This window comes from Nematolebias whitei, chromosome 13 (assembly GCF_014905685.2).
Source record: "Nematolebias whitei isolate Nwh7 chromosome 13, NemWhi1, whole genome shotgun sequence".
Lineage (NCBI taxonomy): Eukaryota > Metazoa > Chordata > Actinopteri > Cyprinodontiformes > Rivulidae > Nematolebias > Nematolebias whitei.
The window spans coordinates 34,572,132-34,576,545 of record NC_056510.1 but is presented as its reverse complement, the minus strand read 5'-3'; the positions used below and the strand labels follow the sequence as shown (position 1 = coordinate 34,576,545).

The window sequence follows — 4,414 nt, the reverse complement described above, 5'->3', positions numbered from 1 at the left end:
CTCGTTCTGGGTCTCATAACATCTGGGTTCCCCGCGCACTCCTAACAAGGATAAGGTGCTACAGGTGTTTGGAGAGGCTACTTACTCTGAGATGAATCTTTATGTGATTCTTAATATATCTGGAAACATCAAAGTTCATGCTCAATAATCCAAGTAAAAATCCAACTAAGTTCAGTCAGGTCCTCTGGACGGTTCCTTTTTGTTGAAACATTTTATCTTTCGTCCCAAAGACTCCATCAGTCTGAGGAGCCACAACAAACAGTCATAAATAGCACCTTCACAAAGTGGGTCAACCAGTTTGATAATCCTCAGATGGTTTCTGGAGTCCGCCCTCTCCCCCACCGACTTATCTGAGGCAGTCATGGCCAAAGTGGTTCAGAACATCACAGTGGTGTTTTGAAGACTGATGAAGTCTTTTGGATGAAAGACGAAACCTTTCAACAAAAATAAACCATCCAGAAGACCTGACTTAACTTTGTTGGATTTGTTTACCTGGATTATTGAGCATGAACTTTGATGTTTTGGTTGTTTCTTGGTTATGCTTCAGTCTGAACTGGTGATTAGAAGCCTTGCTGATACAACAATTCTCTTGGAACTTTCATTGACACTCCCAGTTTGTGGTAATGGTGTTTCCTTATCGTCTAAAGTAAAACAATAAAAAACTTTTTTTTTTAATATACAGTATTTAAAATAAAACTGACTTTGATTAAAATTTATAACCTCTTGCACTTTTCTTTTTCATGTTGTTGCAGTATTTCATTCACAGCCTATAGATACATGGTAACATGTTGAAATGCGTTTCTGTTCCCAGGAAGTAGAAGTGGTGCAGTGGGCAGGACGTTGCCAGGACCCATTAGTGCCACTAGTTCTTCAGATATGGTGAAACAATACTTGCCCCTTCCTGTAGAGACAATGTCACCAGTCGGGCTCTTCCCAAACTTCAACACGGTACATAAATCTTTATGCAGCAACAACAACATGTACAGGCTATTTTAGCACAGGTTAAACTTGATATCTGTGTTCAAACAACTATGTGCAACATCTGACCACTGACCTTTGTGTGTCTCAAACAGATGGATCCAATACAGAAGGCTGTCATCAATCACACCTTTGGTGTTACCTTGGTACCTAAAAAAAAGCAGGTTATTTCCTGTAATGTCTGCCAACTGAGGTTCAACTCTGATGTAAGCTTGAGTGCACAGAAACTGCTGTGTGCATGCATACATACATAGATGATGGATGGATGGATGGATGGATGGATGGATGGATGGATGGATGGAGAGAGACAGCAGCTCAGATAGAAACATATCCACCTTATTCTTAGCCCCCATGGTGCCTTATGTGAATTATGGGCACAACTTCCGGCACGGACCAGAACCGGTGTTTGTTTATGTGTGAACAATTCAAACTAATGTAGTTTCTCTGAGCATTGTGGATTTAATTTCAACATATAGGAACACCACCTGTCAGAGCTCAAACAGGACAATATAGTCATGCAGCTCCCTGCTGAGGATGAGGGATAGAGGACGAGCTGAAGAAGTGGCTGCAGACAGTGGTGGAGAAAGTACTCAAACACTGTACTCAAGTAAAAGTACAAATAAATAAACACAAATGTTCTCTAGTAAAAGTAGAAGTACCACATTAATGTTTTTACTTAAAAACCTGTCACCTCTGTGCTTAAGACGAGTTCCTGGAACTGTGAGGAGCAACTGGTCCGCTGACCTCAGGGAACGTGGTGGGACATACGGTTGTAGCAGATCAGAGAGATGGGGGGGGGGGTAACTGTTCAGTGATTTGTAGACATACATGAATATTTTGAACTGGATTAAAAAGTGAACTGGTAACCAGTGCAGTGAGGCCAAAAACTGGTGTAATGTGCTCTCTTTTGCCTGTACTGGTTTAAAATCAGGCTGCTGCATTCTGGACAAGTTGTAGTCGTGCTATGGAGGTCTGACTGATACCAAACAGGAGTGAATTGCAGTAATCAAGCCTAGATGTAATGAATGCATGTATTACTGTCTCCAGGTTATTTTTGGACAATATGGGCTTCAGTTTAGACAGCCGCCTCAGTTGGAATAAACATGATTTAACAATCATGTTTACATGATTGTTAAGTTTCAGGGAAGGGTCCATTATCACTCCCAGATTAGTGACTCTTTGTTTTTCTGACAGGGTTAGAGCGGAGAGGTCGATGCAGTGGTTTGTGATCGTGTCATTGGGAGGGAACAACATGACTTCAGACTTCTTTTCATTGAAACTTAAGAAGTTTAAAGCCATCCAGTCCCTGATGTCAGCCAGGCAGTCGAGCAGGGATTGGAATGGCCAGATTGGAATAGCTCTAAGATGGTGTGACCCTCCAGGAAGCACTTCAACTGGGACTCGACTATTTTCTCCAGTAGTTTAGAAACAAATGGGAGTTTGGAGACAGGCCGGAGGTTGGATATGACTGAGGGGTCAAGGTTTGTTTTTTTCAGGAGAGGCTGGACAGCAGCATGTTTAAAGGATTTTGGCACCACGCCAGTGGATAAACTACTGTTTACTATAGTAAGAATGGATGGACCTAGAGTAGGAAAAACCTCCTTTAGTAGTCGAGGGGGGACCACATCAAAGGGGAACCAGACGGTTTCAAGCTGCACATGACTTGCTCTAGAGAAGATAGAGTGATGGGTTCAAAATGGTCAAATAGAGCTACAGATTGAGGTGGGATGGATGGGTCATGAGTTGGAGGGGAAATGAGAGCTCGGGTGGTCGCAATTTTTTCCAAAAAGAAATGTAAGAAGTTTTCGCACAGGTAATTATATCAGAGAAGTATTTGGATTTAGCAGCTTTCACTGCTTTCTGATAACGGCGCCAACTCTCTTTAAGTATTTGAAAAGAGACCTGCAGCCTGTCTTTCCTCCACTTGCGCTCCGCCCTCCTACATTGCTGCCTAACAGCCTTGGTGACGTCACTCAGCCAAGGTTCTGCTCTGAGTTTTGATTGTTTAGTTTTAACAGGCGCAACATGATCCAGAGTCTTTAAGCAGACAGAGTTGAACTGGGATGTCAGCTCCTCAGTGGTGGTGAGAAACACCGGGGGCTGAATTATCATTTCAGAGTTATAAACATCTGTGAAACGTGCGGAAGTGAAATGGTTAATGGACCGGCTACTACGTGCAGGAATGCATGACTTAGGAGTTAGATGGGGGAGGGTGAACTCAAACCGGACTGGCATGTGATCTGAAAAAATATTATCACCAATTTCAAGATTACTAACAGTCACATTACGTGTTAAAACAAGGTCCACTGTATGTCCACGCTCTTGGGTGAGACCGTTTACCTGCTGAGTTAGATGAAATGAGTCCAATAAATCTAAAAGTCCTTAACCAAGGACTTCTCAGGACAGCACACGCGCAAATTAAAGTCCCCAATAATGAAAACAGGATTATATTTTGGTGTGATTTCAGCCAATAAGTCAGAAAACTCATTTATGAAATCCTTAGATCGAGGTGGGCGATAGATGAGTGCAAATAACGTCGGAGGCGAATGGCCAAGTTCAAAGACGCTCAGCTCAAAGCTGGCGTAGGAAACTGGGATGGGCAGTTGTTTTCAGTCAAAAGTTGGTTTGAATATTGTTAATATCTAAAAAAGTTAAATCTGGTCCTCTGGACATTCAAAAAAACAAAACAAAGCAAATCAACAAAAAAATGTAGAAACGTTTTGTCTCTCATCCGAGAGACTTCCTCAGTCTGAGGAGCTGTATTCAGCTCAGTCTCTTAAATAGCACCGTCTCAGGGTGGATCAACCAGTTTTGCTGCTGACAACCAAAACCAGCTGATCACATGCTCAAGAAGGACCATCAGCATAACAATGGATCATTAGCACACTGATGGCTGTTTACTGTTCACAGAGGGCTGAGTGATACTAGCAATCACAGCATTGTAAGAGGGGGACAGTTGAACACGTAGGCCTCCACCCCTGTTTAATGATGGACGATTTCTTTTCACAAAGATGGCCTCCTTTACTCCTCTCTCAAACCATCGTTCCTCTCTGTCCAGGATGTGAACATCTTCATCCCTGAAAGAGTGACCGCTGGCCTGGAGATGAGTGTAGACCGCAGAGTCCTGGCCTGATGATGTTGATCTTCTGTGCTGGGCCATCCTTTTGGCCAGTGGCTGTTTTGTTTCCCCGATCTAAGACATATGAATATATGACAGTGATCTAGATAATGTGTGTTTATACATATATACACACTGAGGTGTGTAAAAAGAGAAGGGGGGCACATATGTGTGTGTATATATTTCTTATATATACACACACATTATAATATCACAATCTTATGTATACATTATATTTATATTTTATATATACAAATCTTGTGCATGTATTTATATATATATATATATATATATATATAGTTATATATACATATCTGA

The 4,414-nt window shown here is 41.8% G+C and overlaps 1 protein-coding gene across 2 annotated transcripts in view; it reads left to right on the top strand.

The window, feature by feature from the left end:
• The first annotated feature begins 834 nt into the window (after positions 1 to 834).
• znf385b (zinc finger protein 385B) overlaps positions 835 to 4,414 on the top strand; it is a 31,227-nt gene continuing 27,647 nt past the window's right edge. The window contains exons 1-2 of one of the 2 annotated variants that reach the window (XM_037687072.1): positions 835 to 948; positions 1,074 to 1,184. In XM_037687072.1, coding sequence (XP_037543000.1) covers positions 877 to 948; positions 1,074 to 1,184 — 183 coding nt within the window. In that variant the 5' untranslated portion in view covers positions 835 to 876. The other variant, XM_037687071.1, reaches the window with a different exon arrangement.